Raw genomic sequence first — 20854 nt, 5'->3', positions numbered from 1 at the left:
ATCGGCTCACTTGTGATCTTGTGATGTTCAGCATCACATACTACTTGTGGTGCAAGACATAACTCGTGTATCAAGTTAAAATTTATTAGAAATGTTTGCTCATCTTGTGGCACTAGCAAAACAAGTTACTCGCAATCCAAGGGTTTACTGTAATTAGATGCTGAATGGTGGTAGTAGCTAGTGACTAAAAAGAACAGACTTCTGGGTGGCTGCGTGCCTCAGTTGGTTGCGTGTCTGATTTCCGTTCTGGTCATGATCTCGGTTTTGTGAGTTCAAGCCCCATCTTGAGCTCTGCGCTGGCCCTGCGGACCCTGCTTCGGATTCTCTCTCTCTGCGTTTCCCCTGCTTGCAGTCTCTCTGTCTCAAAATAAATAAATAAACTTAAAAAAATAAATAGAACAAACTTCTTAGAAGAAGAGGATGATGGTAGTCAGAAAACTTCATGGAATAAAACCATTAAGCCATAAAAGGTGAATAGACTTTTATCCTATTTAAAATCTTTTATTACATATTCATTTTAGAAAATCAGAAAATAGAATAAAACCCCTCAAACTCACATTCCTGCTCTTCCTGAGATCTGTTAATCCCATGGACTATCCTTTTCCATATACATGACTTTTTTTTTTTTTTTTTTTTTTTTTTGCCAAAAGTGGAATCATAAAGTAATCTGTTCTTTTCAGCAGTCAGTATATTCTGACAATGTTTCTATATTGAGCTGGTCTGTTCTAAATAGTAGCTGTACAAATGACTAGAGGAAAGGAAATACAAGCACAGACACGTGCTCTTTAGTGCATTTTTTTTTAAATTTTTAAAAAAATGTTTATTTTTGAGAGGTGGGGGAGGGACAGAGAGAGAGGGAGACACAGAGTCCAAAGCAGGCTCCAGGCCCCAAGCTCTTAGCACAGAACCTGACTTGGGGCTTGAACCCATGGACTGTGAGTGAGCTTGTGACCTGAGCTGAAGTTGTACACTTAACCAACTGAGCCACCCAGGCGCCCCACAGTGTTTCTCTTCAGGTCTTTTGCCTGTTGTCAAAATGGGTTGTCCTTCTACCATTGGGGTTTGAGAGTTCTTTATTATTTTTTTTTTAATTTTTTTTTTTAATTTTTTTTAAACGTTTTATTTATTTTTGAGACAGAGAGAGACAGAGCATGAACGGGGGGAGGGGCAGAGAGAGAGGGAGACACAGAATCGGAAGCAGGCTCCATGCTCTGAGCCATCAGCCCAGAGCCTGAGGTGGGTCTCGAACTCACAGACCGCAAGATCGTGACCTGAGCTGAAGTCGGACGCTTAACCGACTGAGCCACCCAGGCGCCCCGAGAGTTCTTTATTATTATTTTATTATTTTTAATTTACATCCAAATTAGCATATAATGGTTTCAGGAGTAGAATCCAGTGGTTCATCCCCTACATAGAACACCCAGTGCTCATCCTAGCAGGTGCCCTCCTTAATGCCCTTTGCCCATTTGATCCATCCCCCCACCCACACGCCCTCCAGCAACCCTGAGTTTGTTCTCTATTTTTAAGAGTCTCTTATGTTTTGTCCCCTCCCCCCCGTTTTTATATTATTTTTGCTTCCCTTCCCTTATGTTCATCTGTTTTGTGTCTTAAATTCCACATATGAGTGAAGTCATATGATATTTGTCTTTCTCTGACTAATTTGGCTTAGGATAATATACTCTAATTTTATTCTTGGTGTTGCAAATGGCAGGTTTTCATTCTTTTTGATTGCTGACTAATACTCCATTGTATATATATACCACATCTTCTGTATCCATTCATCTGTCGCTGGACATTTGGGCTCTTTCCATACTTTGGCTATTGTCGATAGCGCTGCTATAAACATTGGGGTGCATGTGCCCTTTCAAAACAGTGTACCTGTATCCCTTGGATAAATACCTAGTAGTGCAATTGCTGGGTCGTAGGGTAGTTCTATTTTTAATTTTTTGAGGAACCGCCATACTGTTTTCTAGAGTGGCTGCACCAGTTTGCATTCCCACCAGCAGTGCAAAAGAGATCCTCTTTCTCTGCATCCTCGCCAACATCTGTTGTTGCCTGAGTTGTTAATGTCCGCCATTCTGACAGGTGTGAGGTGGTATCTCATTGTGGTTTTGATTTGTATTTCCTTGATGATGAGTGATGTTAAGCATTTTTTCATGTGTCAGTTGGCCATCTGGATGCCTTTGTTGGAAAAGTGTCATGTCTTTTGCCCATTTCTTCACTGGATTATTTGTTTTTTGGATGTTCGTTAAGTTCTTTATAGATTTTGGATACTAACCCTTTATCTAATATGTCATTTGCAAATATCTTCTCCCATATTGGTAGCCTTTTAGTTTTGCTGTGAGAGTCCCTCATATATTCTGGGTACTAGCCCTTTGTTAGATACGTGTTCTGCAACTATTTTCTTTCAGTGTGAAACTTGTCTGTTTGTTGTTTTAAATGGATCTTTTACAAGGCAAAATATTTTAATTTTGGTGAAGTCCAGTATTCCAATTTATAAATTGTACTTCTGGTATTGAGTTTTTAACTCTTTGCCTAGCCCTAGATCCTAAATATTTTCTATTTTTTTCCTAAAAGTTTTATAAATTTATGTTTTACATTTAAACTCATGATCTGTTGTGAGTTGATTTTTGTGTAAGGCTTAGGTTGAGGTTCAGTTATTATACATGTGCAATTTCTCCAGCACCATTTGTTGGAAAGGCTATATTTTACCGAATTGCTTTTATACCTTTTTTTTTAAAATGAGTTGGGCATATTTGTGTGCCTTTGTGTTTCACTGATACATGTATCTGCCTCTCAACCAGTACTGCCCAGTCTTGGTTACTAGAGCTGTCTAATAAGTCTTCAAATTGGGTAGACTGATTCATCCCATTTCATTCTTTCTTTTCAAAATTGTTTTAGCTATTCTCGTTCCTTTCTTTTTCCGTATAAATTTTAGAATCTTGTCTTTTTTTTTTAATTTTATTTTTTATTTTTAAAAATTTATATCCAAATTAGTTAGCATATAGTGAAACACCGATTTCAGGAGTGGATTCCTTAGTGCCCCTTACCCATTTAGCCCATCCCCCCTCCTACAATCCCTCCTGTAACCCTCAGTTCTCCATATTTGAGTCTCTTCTGTTTTGTCCCCCTCCCTGTTTTTATATTATTTTTGTTTCCCTTCCCTTATGTTCATCTGTTTTGTCTCTTAAAGTCCTCATATGAATGAAGTCATATGATTTTTGTCTTTCTCTGACAATTTCACTTAGCATAATAGCCTCCAGTTCCATCCACGTAGTTGCAAATGGCAAGATTTCCTTCTTTTTGATTGCCGAGTAATACTCCATTGTATGTATGTGTGTGTGTGTGTGTGTGTGTGTGTGTGTGTGTGTGTGTGTGTGTATATATACCACATCTTCTTTATCCACTCATCCATTGATGGACATTTGGGCTCTTTCCATACTTTGGCTGTTGCTGATAGTGCTGCTATAAACATGGGGTTGCATGTGTCCCTTCGAAACAGCACACCTGTATCCCGTGGATAAATGCCTAGCAGTGTAACTGCTGGGTCGTAGGGTAGTTCTATTAGTTTTTTGAGGAACCTCCATACTGTTTTCCAGAGTAGCTGCACCAGCTTGCATTCCCATAGAATCAGCTTTTCTACCTCTACAAAGAATCTTGCTGAGGTTTTGATTCATGAGGTTTTGAATCATGTTAAACCTGTATATCAGTTTGTGGAAAGTTGACCTCTTTATTATATCAAGTCTTCCAGTTCATGAACATGTTATTTATCTACTTTTATTTAGAGTTTTTATTTCTTTCATCAGCATTGTATAGTTTTCAGAATACAAGTCTTGCAGATGTCCTGTTAGATTTTACATTTGTTTCACTTTTTTTAAGTGATTGTAAGTGGCATTGTATTTCTAATTTCAGTGTCTACCTATTCGTTGCTAGTACTGTATATGGAAACAGAATTGACTTTCCAAAAAAATATATATATTAATGGTGGTTTTAATATAATGCAACATAGGGGTGCCTGGGTGGCTCAGTTGGTTCGTCATTTGTGGGTTCAAGCCCCCCATCAGGCTCTGTGCTGACAGCTCAGAGTCTGGAATCCACTTCAGATTCTGTGTCTCCCTCTCTTTCTGCCCCTCCCCTGCTTACACTCTGTGTGTGTGTGTGTGTGTGTGTGTGTGTGTGTGTGTGTGTGTCTCAAAAATAAATCTAAACATTTAAAAACAATTTTTAAAAATATGATGTAACATAAAGTTTACCATTTTAGCGTATTTATACACACACACACACACACACACACACACATATATATATATATATATATATTTTTTTTTTTTTTTTTTGAGAGAGCGAGAGCTGGGGAGGAGCAGAGGGAGAGAATCTTAAGCAGGCTCCACACTTAGCATGGAGCCTGACATGGGGCTCAGTCTCATAACCCTGAGATCATGACCTGAGCCAAAATCAAGAGGCGGACCCTTAACTGACTAAGCCACCCAGGCTCCTCCCATTTTAACCATTTTTAAGTGTGCAGTTTAGTGAAGTTAAGTACATTTATATTGTTGTACCATCACCACCATCCATCACGGAACATTTTCAATTTTGCAAAACTGAAACGCTACCCATTAAATAAATAAATAGCTCCCTGAAAAGGAAAACTCAGTCTTCTGCCTACTCCCTGCTCACAGAACACTTCTGAATTCCAAGTGTGTAGGGGTCCCCACACCAACCAACTTGCCAACACCAGCTGCATATCCTACAACTTAAGTTTGACACTTCTCTACCTGGAGTTAGCATCGGATCTCCCAGGTAAGGGCTCAATCCCACAAGATTGCTTCCACATCAGTACCACCTGCAAGTCAGGATGTCCCCTGTGTTTCTGATCAACTGGTATAAATCAGAGGCTACCATGACTCCCTCCTTGGTTCAGTAATTTGCCAGAGCAGCTGACTGAACTCAGGAATAACAGTTTATACCGGGCTACCAGTTTATTACAAAGGATACAACTCAGGTACAGCCAGATGAAGAGTAGCATAGGGCAAGGTATATGGGAGCTTCTGTGCCTTCTCCAGGCATGCCACGTTCCTAGCACCTTCACGTGTTCACAAACTGGAAGGTCTCCGAACCACATCCTTTGGGTTATTATGGAGACTTCATTATGTGGTCATGATTGATTAAATCATTGGCTATCGGTGATTAATTGAACCTTCAGCCCCCTCCCCTTGCCAGAGGTTGGTGGGGTGGGGCCGAAGTTCCAACACTTTGATCACCTGTTTGGTTCCCTTGGCAACAGCCCTATCCTGTGGTTATCTAGGGGCTTTCCAAAACTTAAGGTGTTAGCATAAGCTCAGGCATGGTTCAGAGGGGCCTGTTAAGAATAACAAAGGACACCTCTTCATCTTTACTGCTCTGGAGCAATTTTAGGAGCTGGGAACAAAAACTAAATATTATAGCAAAAGATCTTCCCATAGTTCTTATCACTTAAGAAACTACTAGCGTTGTAGGAGCTGTGTGCCAGGAATGGGAGTTAGACTGAATATATACTTACTACAAATCATAGTATCACACTCCCTTTTCCTCCCTTCCTCAGCCCCTGGCAACCATTATTTTACTTTCTGTCTCTATGAATTTGATTGCTTTAAGTACCTCATATGAGTAGAATTGTACAGTATTTGCCTCTTCTTTTAGCTTATTCTACTTAGTATAAGGTCTGTCAGAATTTCACCAACTCCATTGGTTTTTATCCAGTCATCCATCGATGGACACTAGGTTGCTTCCACCTTTTAGCTATTGTGAATAATGCTTCCATGTCATTGGTGTATAAAAATCTCTTCGAGACCCTGTTTTCAAGTCTTTTGGAGATATATGGATATATATATCCATCTAGAAGTGGAATTGAGTCATGTATAATTCTGTTCTTAATTTTTCAAGGCATCACCAAACTTCCACAGTGGTTGCACCATTTTTACATCTCCATCAATAATGCACATAGGTTCCAATTTCTCCACATTTTTGCCAACACTTGTTATTTTCTGTGTTTTTTGCTTTTACAAATTTTTATAATAGCCATCATGATGGTATGAACTGGTATCTCATTGAGGTTTTGATTTGCATTTCTCTAGTGATAAAATTGACTTTTGTATATTTGTCTTGTGTCCTGCCACCTTGCTGAAGTCATTTATTAATTTTAGGAGAATTTTTGTAGCATCCTTACCATTTTCTGAGTAGACATCATGTCATTTGCAAATAGAACATTTTTGTTTCTTTCTTTTGGATTTAGATGCTTTTATTCCTTTTCTTGCTCTGTTACTTTGGCTGAAACTTTTAGCGCTATGTTGAACAAGTGTGATGAAAGTGGACATGCTAGCTTGTTTTCAGTTTTAGGGGGAAGCCATTAAGTGTTTCTTTATTAAATAAAACATTAATTCTAGGTTTGTTGTGTATGCTCCTTACCATGTTGAAGAAGTTCCTCTTTAATCCTGTTTTTCTGAGAGTTTTTATTCTAGATGGATGTTGAGTTATGCCAGATGCTTTTTTAGCATCTATTGTATGATGCTATAGTTTTTCTTCTTTAGTGTGTTAATATATAGATTAACGTGTGTGTGTGTGTGTGTGTGTGTGTACTATGTATTGAACTAGCCTTGCATCTCTGGAATAAACATCAGTTGGTTATAGTATACAATTCTTTTTTCTTGCTGGATTCTTTCTTTTTTAATTTTTTTTTAATGTTTTTATTTATTTTTGAGACAGAGAGAGACAGAGCATGAGCAGGGGAGGGGCAGAGAGAGAGGGAGACACAGAATCCAAAGCAGGCTCCAGGCTCTGAGCTGTCAGGACAGAGCCCGATGCGGGGCTCAAAGTCACAAACTGTGAGATCATGACTGAGCTGAAGTCAGACGCTTAACCGACTGAGCCACCCAGGCACCCTTATTTATTTTTTTTAATTTAATTTTTTTTAGTAATCTTTACGCCCAGTGTGGGGCTTAAACTCACAACCCTGAGATCAAGGGTTGCATGCTCTTCTGACCAAACTAGCCAGGTGCCCCGACCTTCTCCTCTTTTAAATGCACAATACCTTCCTTGAATTTTTTATGTTAGTATCAGATATTGAATATGTATATTGTGAGACATACTTTTTTTACCATCTAGTGTAAGACTTTTGAATATTATAAATATTGGCTAAGTGGATACATTAATACTTTTAGATCCCACCACTAAGAAATCATGTTACGGGCTAACCAATGTTGATGAGACAGGGTAGGAATTCTGGTACAAGGCCAAGTAAATATTTACCATAGTTCAGAGCTTCGTACATTTCCTTGCCTTACATAAAATTCGAGTATCTCTAATTTTTTACAGCACCTCGTAGGACAAAGAGAATACCCATCCATTAGTGAAGAAGTTAGGTTCAGACCACTTTGCCATGTCCTAACAGCACATGTTGGACACAGCTCAGTTTCTCAGACTTTGGAGGCAGAGTAGACATTTCACTGTCGTTCCTCTTTCACCTTGATTTTCCCACTATTCCTTTTATCACAGAAACTGCCAGAAACGCAGCTTCACAAAAATGTGGCGTTATTGACAGGAATGTAGTAGTTTTAATGTGGAAACAGAACTACCTGGAACTGGTAGTTCACCCAGTGTTCAACAGATACTGCCGGGTTTCCCTCAAAAATGCAAAATATCCTGCAGTGCTCTGTGAGTTTGCCATTGTGCCCTGCAGTACTTTCGTACATGGCTTACGAGCTGTGACCCTAAGGACTGTGGGCACAGAGCACAGGAGGGGATCCCACCTAGGGATGGAGGTGTCTCTTGGAGTGGGGTGGGAACTGTGGAAAGGGATGTTTTAGGAGCATTGGTGGGGGCCAAGTAGGTGGTTAAGAGTGAGCTGTAATCTTAGCTACAGAAACCGTCTGCCTTTAACCTTATGTCCTCTAAAGCTCTGAGATAAATGTCACACATATCTGATATTCGCTAGTAACCACAGTTCATCTCAGTATTGATTTCTTGATTCTTGCCAGTTCATATACATAATATTTTTGTTTCACTTGAGCACTTTTGTCATACTTTTTATGTAAAAGTAAAAGTTGAATATGAAACTCTGATAACTCTGATGTTGGTGTAGAAGGATGACTTAATAGTCTTTGATTCTCTCCTTATTACTTGTACTATTATGTTAGCTCTTTAAAAAAATATCACTGGAGTCCAGTCTTTGTGTCTGACTCACAGAAACAAAATATAATTGTTGAGGCAATCAGAAGCTCCTGTTTTTTTTTTTCTCCCAATGTAGAACAAATCACCTGCTGCAGTTACAGAACCAGAGACAAGTAAATTTGATAGTACTGGATATGATAAGGACTTAGTAGAAGCTTTGGAAAGAGATATAATTTCTCAGAATCCCAATGTTCGATGGTAAGTTATATCACAACAAGATAATGGGATAATGCTTTTAGGAAAAGAAAATGGAACCAGTGTGGGCATGCGCTGAAGATTAGTCCTTGGGGATGGACCCAGAGTACATGTAGTGTGAACCCAACACTTGGTTCAGGCTGTATCAAGTGTCTGTCTGAAACGATTTGATTTGATTTGATTATAACAAATGATAAATAAGTTTATATTAAATAAGAAAATCTTCCGTACAGAATGGGAAGAAGATCCCAGAAATTTCCATCTTCTTTTTGGGACATCCTCCAATGGTGAAATGGCAATGACTCTTATTGCATGTGTGTTGCTTGTTTTGGTTTTTACATAAGCTCTGTGCCCAAGTAGGGCTTGAACTTAACGACCCCGAGATCAAGAGTCTCGTGTTCTACGGACTGAGCCTTCCAGGAGCCCCATGTTGCTTGTTACCTGTGGGTTTATCCCATGGGTGTTTCTTTTATTTTCTCTGATTTCTAGTAATGGCTCTGAACTTATTTAATATTACATTGAATCAAAGAAGTATCATTGATGCACTGAGTTCTAAAAGCTCCCTTAATGATTTTTAGGGATGGCTTTGGGGATGTTTTACAAATGTTTTTTGGTATTTGAGATTTATACAGTGAGCATTTATTTTCATGGAAATGCCACGTGTAGCAGCAGTAGAGTTTTCTAGTGGTTGGAGATGACTTCATGGCGGTCTGTCTGATACTCTTTATCTCTGGGGTCTACCTCTCAGGAGGGTTGGAGGCAAAGCGGCAATATTGCAGCCTGGCTCTGCTCTATGCCCTTTTTATTCTTTATGTTTGCTTGTTTGTTTTTAACGGGCTCATTGTTTCTAAGTCACGGAGTTTATGGAATGAGCATCACAAGAGCAGGAATGTAAAATGAGACACCTGATCTAAGATCTAAGTGGGCCCACAGACCTGTGTTCTGCTTCACCGGGTGGACGGACAGTCTTTCCCGCCAGGAACTCGAGAGTGAGCTTGTGCTGCACGTCCGCCGGTCGGTGTGGCGGGCCTCGTCACGGTGTGCTGCGGAGAGGGCGGGCACTGTGGGCGCTGTGAGCCCGTGTGCCTCCAGCAGCTCTCGGGGACGACTACGTAGAGCTAAATGTGGAACATAAGAGCTTGTTGATAAAATCTCTCCTCTTTCAGGGACGATATTGCTGATTTAGTGGAAGCTAAAAAGTTGCTCAAGGAAGCTGTGGTGTTACCCATGTGGATGCCAGAATTCTTTAAGGGCATCAGGAGACCATGGAAAGTAAGTTTGTTATTGTTATGGCACTGACAGCGTGAAGGGCGTGTACATTGCTGTGGAAAACTCATATTTATCTTATTCAGGGAAGTGAGGGGAGAAAGAATAGGTAAGAAAAGCTTTCAATTAGAAGGTATGTCATGCAGAATTTTGTTTAGACCCAAAGCTCTTGCAAGGTTCCCAGAATAAGAAATAGGTACAGTGTGACCTTTGGAAAGTTGATTTCGAGTGAGCTTGTATTAGCCTGTGAACAAGTTGCCTAATGCAGAAACGCTGTTTTATGTCAGATGCTACACTTGTATCCTCTGCTTCTTGCGTTTGTCTTTAAGAGATGGAGACATCTGGATCGAGTAGGTGCTTTTTTTAAAAAGTCATGAGCTCTCTGAAAAGACAGTGAAAAAACCTTTCTTGGATTTGGAAAATGTGCTGATGGCTAACTGCACTTATGAAGAATTCTTGAAATATGAAATGATAAGCAAGCTACAAAGTTCTAGGCCTACTTTGAGTACAGCTGTGTAACAAAAAAACTAATTTGTTCAACCAAAAGACTAGGAGGAAATATGTCCAAGTAATATTGGTATTTGTGTTAGAGTGTGATTATTATAGTATCGATATTATTGATTATATTTTTCTCATTTCTGAGTTCCAGATTTTTACTAATGTAGTTACCTTTTATAATGAGAAAAGTAAATTTGTGCTAAAGTATCCTTTTGTTTATGTTTTATTTGTCTTAATATTATGTATTAGTTGCAAATTCGTAGTAATGGAATTCTTATGAATTAGAACAGTGGCTGGTAAATCTCTCACTTGTGTTCTTGTCTCCGCAACAGGGAGTGTTGATGGTTGGGCCACCCGGCACAGGAAAGACCCTCCTTGCTAAAGCAGTAGCCACGGAATGCAAGACAACATTCTTCAATGTGTCCTCATCCACTCTGACTTCCAAGTACAGAGGAGAGTCCGAGAAGCTTGTCCGTCTTCTGTTCGAAATGGTGAACGTTTGAGCCAACTCTAAAGATTCTTTACCTCTAAAAGGGGAGAAAGTGAGTCGTAACTATCTCCAGTGTGTAGAACAGTGAGGCAAGGTGATGTGCCCAGAGTGGGATTCCCGTGCCTTCGAAGCTAGAATCCTTTAATCACATGAGTAAATCGACTTTTTCCGTGTCTCCTTTCCTCTAGAGGAAGAGCCATCTCTGATGGCTTATGGGCATGCTCACATTATGGGATCTGCATTACTAACCTGCTATAAGAGTTTGAAATTACTCTGTTTTCTAAATCAGTAGGCTTAGGTATAATATGGTAAATGCACTGTCATAACAGTAATGCAGAACGGTGAAAATCAAGTAGTTATGGAACTTAGATCACCTCCAGTCTATTAACTATATAGTAAATACCTTGCGTTTAATGCCCCAGTCTTTGGATTGTTACTTCTTTGCTTGTTAACTTTGAGTTTCTTTTTTCCTTCTTCCACCCCCCACAAATCTGAATATCAGAAGGAATATAATTCAACAAATTCTAGTAGAGTGTTTAGATTGAATTCAACAGCTTTCTAGACTTCAGACTCTAAGCTTCACTGATGATTTCAGTCTTGCCTCATTTAAGAAATTGTGTAGTTTAGGGGTGCCTGGCTGGCTCAGTTGGTTAAGTGTCCAACTTCAGCTCAGGGCATGATCTCGCAGTTCGTGAGTTTGAGCCCCGTGTCGGGCTCTGTGTTGACAGCTCAGAGCCTGGAGCCTGATTCGGATTCTGTGTCTCCCTCTCTCTCCGCCCCACCCCTGCTTGTGCTCTTTTCTGTCTGTCTGTCTGTCTCTCTCTCTCTCTCTCTCTCTCAAAAATAACGTTAAAAAAAATCATGTAGTTACATGTATTAGAACAGAGTTACACTTATTATAGAGAATGGCTAGCATTCTTAACTCTAAAGACTCCATCATGGATGAAGTCTTAGATAGCTGTGTTAATGACGCTAGATCTTGCTTCCTTAGGCTCAGAATAAAAACAAGCAAACGATAACCCTTATATAATTTCAGGTTATCCATGTCTTTTTTATTTTTTTTATTTTTTTTTTTTTTCAACATTTTTTATTTATTTTTGGGACAGAGAGAGACAGAGCATGAACGGGGGAGGGGCAGAGAGAGAGGGAGACACAGAACCGGAAACAGGCTCCAGGCTCCGAGCCATCAGCCCAGAGCCTGACGCGGGGCTCGAACTCACGGACCGCGAGATCGTGACCTGGCTGAAGTCGGACGCTTAACCGACTGCGCCACCCAGGCGCCCCTATCCATGTCTTTTTTAAAAAAATGTTTTTAATGTTTATTTTTGAGAGAGCGAGTGAGCATGAGCAGGGGAGGGGTAGGGAGAGGGGGACACACAGAATCTGAAGCAGGCCCCAGGTTCCAAGCTGTCAGCACAGAGCCCTATGCGGGGCTTGAACTCATGGACCACAAGATCGTGACCTGGGCCAAAGTCAGATACTCAACCAGCTGAGCCACCCAGGTGCCCTAGGTTATCCATTTTCTGTAAAGTCTTCTGTTTCAATTCCTATTTTGTCCTTCAAGTTCGATAACTTATAAGGCAGGATGCAAATTCTAACAGGTTCTTCTTAATAGCTTATCAATAATTTATGCCACTAGAGGAATCTAGTGGAGAACCTCTTAGATCATTTATTTGTTTCAGGGGAAAGAAAATTATACTGTCAGGATTCCAGAATAACTAGGCTTTTTAAAAATGTAAGCTAAGTAGAGTAAATGGCTAAGTAGGGCGTCTTTAGAGCCAGGTGGCCTGGGTTCAGACCCCTCCTCTCTCGCTTTCCGAGCTGGTAACTGTGGGCAGAGTCCTTTCCTGATCCTCAGTTGCTTTATAAAAAGAGGACCATTCGACAGGAGTTACTTCTGTGAAACAAGCTCATGCATATAAATTGTTTAATACAGAGAGAGCCTGACTCACAAGGGCAAATAGAAATTAGCTGTTCTGTTTAAGAATTATTTGATATATTTTCTAATGGAGGGTTTATATTTGAGAAAACTGACCATTTTCTTCTGTGTGGAAGCCTGTTTCAAAGTATTAATTTACGTTATTTTTTATAGTGAGGTTTATGAAGGTATATCAAACAGCTTATTTTTTACTGGCTTCCCTGGTGTTTACCATCTCTAAATAAATGCCTGCTTATCTGGAATGTGCTGCTTTCAGTTGTCTGCTTAAGTAGGGGCTCAATCTCAAGCCAGTGCCTACAGTTTGGAGCTTCTGCCTTTGCGACTTTTGATTAGAGCTCAGATTTAAAACTAGCTTAGTTGGTTGTTTTTTGGTTTTTTTTTTCTGTTCACCATATGGGCTCTCTTGTAGAGTAAAGTGATACTGCCTCTCATATCTTGTTTTGACTGCTCTATAGAGGACTTGCCTCTTCCTGAGGGCCCAGCCCTGTCCCCAGAAATCTCTCAAAGCAAACATGCCTCAAGGCTTGTATTTTAAATAATGTCACTTAAATATAAGTGTATCCAGGAGTTTTCTCATGACATGGTAACAAACACATACAAAAACTTAATGGTATAATTTTTGTTGCATTGTCAAGAACTTTTCATTTTCAAGTGTCAGAAACCTAATCGAATGAGCTTAAAAGAATAATATACTGGGTCATGTAACTAGGAATTTTTGGAGGTTATGTTTTAGATTTTTAGACCTACCAAGATCTAGCAATTCAGATGTTTTGGGGAATGTCTCTCTGACCTTTGCCTCTATTTTCCTGTGGGTTGGCTTTGATTTGGGGCAGTCCTGAGTGGTGGTGAAGATAGCCATCAGAGCCTTAAGCCTTGTGTTTATTGTCTTTAAGGTAATCCCAGAGGAATTAGCCCTCATCTCTCAGTTCTTCCAGCAGAATTCCAGGGATTAATGTTTGGCCTGTTTTGAGTCACCTGCCCGTGCTTCAGTCCATCATTTTGGTTAGAGAATTGGGAGTGATCTGATTGGCCAGGCCTGAATGATGCCCCTGTAACTTCAAAAGAGTTGGCCTCTCTTGAAGTAGTGGAACAAGAACGTAAAAGGATGGTTAATGAATGAAAAGGTGGACTTCTGTTACCAGAAGGGATGCTGTGCAGGCCAAAACATTTGAATCTGTAATATTTTCCATGTCATCCAAAGCCAATTTACATGTGCCTTGTAGCCTCTGCTTTAAGTCAGACCATTCTGCAGACCCTGAATAGTTGGGAAGAATCTACTAGGTTTTTTCTTTGTATGGCAACAAGTAGGTTGAAATTTAATTTTTATTAGTGTAGGCTCTGTTGACAGGTGGTTTCTTGATAGAATTTCAATTGAGAATATTTTTTGGATGCTTTTTTTTTTTCTTGTTTTCTCCTCTATTTTTTTTTCCTATTATTTGAAAAGAGTACAAAAATTTTTGTACATACTACCGAAAATCAAATCAGGACACCTTATTAAAAATTATCCAGGGTGCCTGGGTGGCTCAGTCAGTGGAGCGTCTGACTCTTGGTTTCGACTCAGGTCATGATCCCTGAGTTCCTGATTTGAGCCCCACATCAGGCTCTGTGCTGACAGCGTGGGGCCTGCTTGGAATTCTCTCTCCCTCCGCCTCTGCCCTTCCCCCACTCTTATTCTCTCTCCCTCTCTCTCAAAATAAATAAACTTAAAACAAAAAATTAGATTGTCCCTGTGGAGGGAACTGATGACTTAGAATTCAGATTTTCAACTAAAAGAGAAAATGAGATTTAAAAATGTAAGGATTCTCCAAGTGGACAGACTAAAACTGAATCCATACTTTGGAGGCACAGTGCTTCCAAAACAGTGAATTGCCTCTTAGAGGATGCTAGATTATAACTCATGGTCCAAGAGAATTGTAGACCCAGTATAATTGCGTGTTCAAGTCCATAATGTTCACTTGCCATTGCAGACTTTTATTTTTGGAAAAACCTTTGAAAAGTGCTGTTGGTTCACTAAGCCGTGTTTTGAGAACTCTTTGCCATCATTTAGCTTCAAACCCTCCTGTGCATTGATTCTGTAAGTTTGGATACTTCATTTAAAAATGGTTAATAATGAACTTCTTTAGTTACTGTAATAAATGTATTGTCAAATGGAAAATGGCAATTTAATGATGATTTCTTAGAGGGAATCTATAGGATTTTATTTAAGGTAATGGTTGTCCGTAACCAGTTTTTTCTAGAACTTAAGAACACTTACAAATATCTGTAAATGTTTTCCGGCCATTGTCGTCCTTATCGTTGCAGCATACAAGGTAATTCTGTATGTGTATCACTCGTGAGTAAATATATATTGCCAGCTCAAGTACTTAGTGTCACGAAAAAAGCCATGTAAGATTTAAGTATACGGTAAGCTTATGTTAGACGCGATCTCTTAGCTGTTCCAGGTTATCCTGTCCCCCCAGCATTAGGACGAGACAGATGCGTTGTGGCTCTTCTCCTGATTGCTCTAGATAATTTTTAAATGAAATAAAAACCTGGTGTTACATGGTTTCTTTATTTAGGCTCGATTTTACTCTCCGGCCACCATATTTATCGATGAGATCGATTCCATTTGTAGTCGCAGAGGGACTTCAGAAGAGCACGAGGCAAGCAGGAGGGTGAAAGCAGAGCTGCTGGTTCAGATGGATGGTATGTGTGCGTCTGCGCACGGACTGAGCTCCACTCCTGGTGCTAAGCCACACGCTCCAGACGACCGGAGACGGCTGGCAGTAGGTCCTGGAGGTTGACGGTATACTGGGTACACTGACTGTGGGGACATGCCAGAAATAACGGCGATTCACAGAGCCCTCGTGGGATATGCTCGGATTTCTTATCGTTAGCAATGAAATTGAAATAAATGCAAATAACTTTGCCTCAGGGATACGGATGCTTTGAAAAATTGTAGAAATTGGTATACAGTTAAGCTGAGCTGGTCTTTTGATTAAATCTATTTTGAGGTGTTTTTTTTTTTCTTTTTTTGCACACTAAAACTTAGTTTTCTTGGGCCCCAAATTCATCTGTGTACCAATTAGCTTAAGAAGTCGTAGGGAGGCTTAAGAATTACACTACCTTGTAATTTAGTACCAAATATGAGATGATCTTTAAGTAGTTGAGCTTTAGTTTGTATACTGACTTAGTGTCTTTTTACATTCTCCTCACCCTTTTTCGTAGGTGTTGGGGGTGCTTCTGAAAATGATGACCCTTCCAAGATGGTTATGGTTCTGGCAGCTACTAACTTTCCCTGGGATATCGATGAGGCATTAAGACGACGTCTTGAGAAAAGAATCTATATTCCATTACCATCAGGTATCTTCATTTGAATCTTGTCAGAAAGCTCATGTTAACTGTTAGGTAGTTTTGCTTAGAGATTTTAAAACCTGGTATTAATTGACTTTCCTTTAAGGAGACACTTGTAGGATGTCTTTGCTTGTATTAATTGGTTTGGCTCTATCTAGAACCTGAAAGCCTCGATGCCAGGAAATTTTAAATAGCGAGGAGTGTCTCTTAAATTTTTAAGCAAATGAGCTCTAAGATTTGGAAAACCAACTTCTTATACAAAGTAGACTTGATTATGTTTATGTCGAAGGCTTAACATTTAAAAATTTGTTTCCATCATTAGCAAAAGGCAGGGAGGAGCTGTTACGAATAAGTCTACGTGAGCTGGAATTGGCTGATGACGTTGACCTTGCAAGTATAGCAGAAAATATGGAAGGTTATTCAGGTGCGGACATTACCAACGTGTGCAGGTATGAATTATTTTGAAAGCATAGGTTTTTGTGGGTATTAACTTCTGTTAGGAAGCGTTTACGCTGAATTAATAAGATAGGTGAAGAATAAAGACCTATATTACAGTTTCTAGTCAGAGACACAAGTTTTGGTATTAAGTTCGTGGTAAGGTGCTGGTAAGAATTTGAGTGTTTTGCATGTCACTGAACAGTGTGGTGCATTTGAAAACTACAAGTTTGAGAATTTGGTATTAGAACAACTGGTGTAATATAGAAAATCAGTAATTCTCGGATTAAAAAAACGTTGCTGTGCCTTTTCCATATACTTTTTTGTAAGAAATAGAACCGTGGAACTGATCGGGCATACTCAAGGAGAGTACGATCTCACTTTCAGTGCAAGTGTCCCGAATACGATAGGAACAGCAGTGAAAAAGAAACAAATCTCTAATCCAGTTGATTCAAGTAGGTTTTGTCCTGATTTAAGTATTAGTTCATGTTTATCAGCAAGGTACTCATTGTAAAGTAAGCTCCCCACGCAGGTTGTCGTGAGGATTAGTGAAAACTAATGTGTGTCTGTGAAGCAGCTGTGTTTTATTTTACAGTGTACTTAAAAGGAAAAAATAAATATCTATATATACTTGTTTTTAACGTTTATTAAGGTTATTTACTTTTGAGAGAGAGAGCGTGTGAGAGGTCGGTAGGGGAGGGGCAGAGAGAGAGGAAGACGGAATCCCCAGCAGGACCCTTGGCATAAATGGTGGCTGTTATCCAAGGTGAAACTTGGTGAAAGCAGAGGTCCTTAAATCTGAAGTTTCTTCTTTAAAAACAAAACCATAAAAACCCCAAAAACAAACAAAACTAATACAGAAGGGAAAAGAGAAACACCTTGATTTGATCATTTAGTTTTTCTTACACAGGTAGAAAATATTTTTCAGCTCACAGGTTCTCTCTTCTCTGATGTTTATTTTATCGGCCACTTAGAAAGAAATTCAATTGCTAGCGTCATTGTTAATACCCTTTTACTTTTCCTCGGGCTTCCTGCTCAGGATCATTCATTTAAGCTAATATCCTTATTTTCATCTTGGAAGATTTAACTGCTAAAAAACAACTCAGAACAAGCCTTGTATCTGATACAAGATTCTGTGCAATACTACATATGTCTAGTATGGATAATAACAGAGTAGTAACACATACTGAAAAAGTTTTCTTTCCCCAGGTTTATAGTCAATCAAAATAACACTGTGTGTTTTAATTTAAAAACTAGGGATGCATCCTTGATGGCAATGAGAAGGCGTATTGAAGGTTTGACCCCAGAAGAAATCAGAAATCTTTCAAAAGAGGAAATGCACATGCCTACAACTATGGAGGATTTTGAAATGGCTTTAAAAAAAGTATCTAAGTCAGTTTCTGCTGCAGATATCGAAAGATACGAGAAATGGATATTTGAGTTTGGATCATGCTAAATTCTCACATGTAAACTGTGAGAAACCTGCCTTAAGTGTTTGAATAATAATTAAATGTAGTATTTCACTGCACCGAGTGCTATATTTTTTTAAACTTTCATAATGGTAAGATTTTAAAAACGATTCCGAATAAAGGCAGTTTCTTAAAGCTGCAAGCAAATTTGTTTTATTTTAGTATTGCCCCATTTCTCTTTCACTGACCACGTATGTTGCAGCACAAACGTGATTACTTAGCTTGGAAAGCGTCTTTCTACGCACTTCTGTGCACAGCGTCTTCTCTTCCCCTGTGCGTCTGCCGTTCCTTCTAAGGAGTAAGACTGGCTGTAGCACCCTGGGTGCCAGTGGATAACTGGAAATTCCCTAACATTTTTACACAAGTGGCCAGTGACGCATGAACCACACCTAGCGCGCCTTCCTGCTTGCCGTTCCAGTGGTTTCCCTCCTCTTCCTGGGAGAGCTTTAAAGCCCCTTCGTTTTACAATGCACTTAAAAGGAAAACATATAATCTATATATACTTGCTTTAATGTATTTTAAAAATTTTTTTGTTTATTTATTTTTGATAGAGACAGAGCACAAGTTGGGGAGGGGCAGAGAGAGAAGGAGACACAGAACCTGAAGCAGGCTCCAGGCTCTGCGCTGTCAGCACAGAGCCCAATGCGGGGCCCGAACTCATAAACCGTGAGATCATGACCTGAGCCGAGGTCAGACGCCCAACCGACCGAGCCACCCAGGTGCCCCTTGCTTTTAATGTTTTTAAGTTTATTTACTTTTGAGAGAGAGAGTGTGTGAGAGGGGGGTAGGGTAGGGGCAGAGAGAGGAAAACAGAATCCCCAGCAGGCTCCGCCTTGTCACTGCAGGGCCCGACACAAGGCTCCATCCCACAAACCGTGAGATCATGACCTGAGCAGAAATCAAGAGTTGGACGCTTAACCACCTGAGCCACCCGGGCGCCCCGTGTACACTCTTGCTTGACTTTATTCTGCCTACCTGTGAGCTGCCCTGTAGGCAAGTAAATTCTTGTAAGCTTACGCTGCTCACGGTACCCTAATAAATGACTCATTAACCCATTCACTCATGGATCCTGTGCATAATTAAAATAACAGTTAATGGGGGCACCTGGGTGGCTCAGTCGGTTAAAGTCCGACTCTTGGTTTTGGCTCAGGCCATGGTGTCGCAGTTGGCAGGACTGAGCCCCGAGCTGGGCTCTGTGTTGGTGGCACGGAGCCTGCTTGGGATTGTCTCTCTCCCTCTCTCTCTCTTTTTCAAAATAAACACTTTTTTTTTTTTTAAAGTAACAGTTAATGGTGCAACTATGTTAATAAATGAAATAAAAATTAATGGCATACAATCTTACCTAAGATACTCATTTAAGATTACTTTTTAAAAATGTTTATTTATTTTGAGAGAGACAGACAGACAGAAGGGGATGGGCAGAGAGAGAGAGAATCCTAAGCAGGCTCCTAGCTGCCAGCGCAGAGCCGGATGCAGGGCTTGAACTCACGAACCGTGAGATCGTGACCTGAGCCAAAACCAGGAGTGGGACGCATAACCAACTGAGCCACCCAGACACCCCAAAGATTACTCTGTAAAAGACAACTTATTGTATCATCTCAACCATACAAAACAGAGCCTCAAAGAGACTGAGTGCTGCGGTGCCTGGGTGGATCATTCGGTTAGGGGTCTGACTTCGGCTCAGGTCATGATCTCACAGTTTGTGAGTTCAAGCCCTGCATCGGGCTCTGTGCTGACAGCTCAGAGCCTGGAGCCTGCTTCGGATTCTGTGTCTCCCTCTCTCTCTCTGCCCCTTCCCCGCTTGTGCTTTCTCTCTCTCAAAAATAAACAAATTAAAAAAAAAAAAGACTGTCACACCATGGTCCCAGGTGTCACTGGTAAGGAGGCAAGGCAGGAGAGGGCTCTGCTAACTGCAAAGCCTACACTCTCCAATTGGCCACATAGCCTCCTACATTGTTCTCCTTACCTAGAGTCTATAAGCATCATGCTTCATGGATGCACTGGAGGTAGAGCTGGTAATTTCTAGCAACTTTGAGGAAGGACATAAAGAGTTACTATAAGCTGGGTGACTTTAGGATCAAACTAAATTTAAATTGCATGCTATCATTTATTCTATAACTTGGAGAAAGTGTATTTCACAGGGCTGTTAGTCCTTATTAAAAACAGCTAGGCAAAAATGAAACCTCACTCCTTCACTCTGCCACCTGTCATCTTTCCCCCCACACATATGTTATCTATTTAGCCTAAATCTAAGGTGGTTTTATTTTTTACCCCCTCTTCCCTAAGGTGGTTTTTTTTTTTTTAATTTTTTTTTTTTAACGTTTATTTATTTTTGAGACAGGGAGAGACAGAGCATGAACGGGGGAGGGTCAGAGAGAGGGAGACACAGAATCTGAAACAGGCTCCAGGCTCTGAGCTGTCAGCACAGAGCCGACACGGGGCTCAAACTCACGGACCGCGAGATCGTGACCTGAGCCGAAGTCGGCCGCTTAACCGACTGAGCCACCCAGGCGCCCCTCCCTAAGGTGGTTTTAAAAGCCAGTCACTACTTTCTTGAACAAAGTGTTTAAAATCATGGGTTGCAATAAAAGGTAATAAAACACAATAGAAAACATCGAGCACATGGAGTAAAGGTATTATATATATCCTAGACATTATAAAATAGATGTCAATATGAGAGAAGTTTTTTTAAAAAGAGACCAAACACTGTTGAAGGGTAAATGGCACTAAGGACGACAAGAGCAAGGGCTCTAATTCCAGGATACTGATGGACTCATTAATTGACTTGAGCCTTGGTCTCAGCCAGTGTGTGAAAGGAGCTCTTACAAAGAAGTAATTCTCACCTGGGAGGTGTTTTTATACCAAAACTCTATACTGTTTCCCTCAAAAAAAGTTTATTTTAGAGTGAGAACATGTCACTACTATTTTTAAATCCTTGTGCATTCAAGGTTTAAGTAGTCTTGGTACAGGATACAGTCAAATCATGATACACTTCAGTGATTTTATACTGAGTCACATACTTAA

General features: G+C 40.1%; 1 protein-coding gene across 4 annotated transcripts in view; it reads left to right on the top strand.

Annotated features, from left to right (window-relative positions):
- Positions 1 to 17889, top strand: part of KATNA1 (katanin catalytic subunit A1) — a 41909-nt gene extending 24020 nt beyond the window's left edge. For 3 of the 4 annotated variants that reach the window (XM_042987307.1, XM_042987305.1, XM_007086883.3), the window contains 7 exons: positions 8282 to 8403; positions 9567 to 9672; positions 10497 to 10655; positions 15152 to 15278; positions 15801 to 15935; positions 16249 to 16375; positions 17619 to 17889. In XM_042987307.1, coding sequence (XP_042843241.1) covers positions 8282 to 8403; positions 9567 to 9672; positions 10497 to 10655; positions 15152 to 15278; positions 15801 to 15935; positions 16249 to 16375; positions 17619 to 17817 — 975 coding nt within the window. In that variant the 3' untranslated portion in view covers positions 17818 to 17889. The remainder of the gene's footprint in view (positions 1 to 8281; positions 8404 to 9566; positions 9673 to 10496; positions 10656 to 15151; positions 15279 to 15800; positions 15936 to 16248; positions 16376 to 17618) is intronic. The other variant, XM_042987306.1, reaches the window with a different exon arrangement.
- Positions 17890 to 20854: the final 2965 nt, after the last annotated feature.

Source organism: Panthera tigris, chromosome B2 (genome assembly GCF_018350195.1).
Source record: "Panthera tigris isolate Pti1 chromosome B2, P.tigris_Pti1_mat1.1, whole genome shotgun sequence".
Classification (NCBI taxonomy): Eukaryota; Metazoa; Chordata; class Mammalia; order Carnivora; family Felidae; genus Panthera; species Panthera tigris.
Note: the sequence above shows the minus strand (reverse complement) of the source record. Positions and strands in the feature narration are given on the sequence as shown.